The sequence below is a fragment of the Anopheles aquasalis genome, chromosome X (genome assembly GCF_943734665.1).
Source record: "Anopheles aquasalis chromosome X, idAnoAquaMG_Q_19, whole genome shotgun sequence".
Taxonomy (NCBI): domain Eukaryota; kingdom Metazoa; phylum Arthropoda; class Insecta; order Diptera; family Culicidae; genus Anopheles; species Anopheles aquasalis.
This window is the reverse complement of record NC_064876.1, coordinates 3,407,943-3,408,530: the sequence shown is the minus strand read 5'-3', so window position 1 is coordinate 3,408,530 and position 588 is coordinate 3,407,943. Positions and strand designations below refer to the sequence as shown.

Genomic DNA, 588 nt, shown 5'->3' with positions numbered 1-588 from the left:
AATGGCGGGAAGAGCACGGCAGCGTTGTGGCTATGTCTGTGAGTGGGGGCCCGGAAGGCTAGTAGTTTTTTTTTTGTACTGGACAATCGATGGCCTGACTTGAGATGGCAAAAGGGGCTACTAGGGCGGCCACCGTTAGGAGAACGGTGGCGTATCGCTCTCGGAGCGGATCTGCCGGATGCGCACGTCATCGTAGGCGATGGTGAAGATGCTCTTCTTGTCCGCGATCTTGTTCCGCCGGCCCTTGGTGTTGAGCAGCGAGTTCATCGCGATGCCCGAATCGTGATCATCCTCGAGCGTCGACACATTCAGCGTTTTCGAGGTCGTCGACCTGCTCCCGGTCCCGGTGGCCGTCGGTGCTGCCGGTACTTGCTGCTGGGGCTGCTGCTTCCGGTTTGTCGCTGCCTGCCCCGTCCCATCCGGCTTGGCGGCTGAGGCGGCTGAGGCGGCGGCGGCGGCGGCGGCGGCTGCCGCAGCCGCCGCCACAACCGGGGCGGCCGACGAGTCAACGATCTTGATCTGCACCTTATTGTCCCGGCTCACGATCGGTGGCGTCTCGGGGTAGAGGTAGTGCGGCAGCTTATCCGG

General features: G+C 63.3%; 1 protein-coding gene across 1 annotated transcript in view; it reads right to left on the bottom strand.

The window, feature by feature from the left end:
* The window catches only part of LOC126571590 (cadherin-86C), a 108,106-nt gene continuing 107,518 nt past the window's right edge, over positions 1–588 (bottom strand). Inside the window, exon 16 of the mRNA XM_050230372.1 lies at positions 1–588. This exon is cut by the window's right edge and continues 474 nt beyond it. Coding sequence (XP_050086329.1) covers positions 136–588 — 453 coding nt within the window. The 3' untranslated portion in view covers positions 1–135.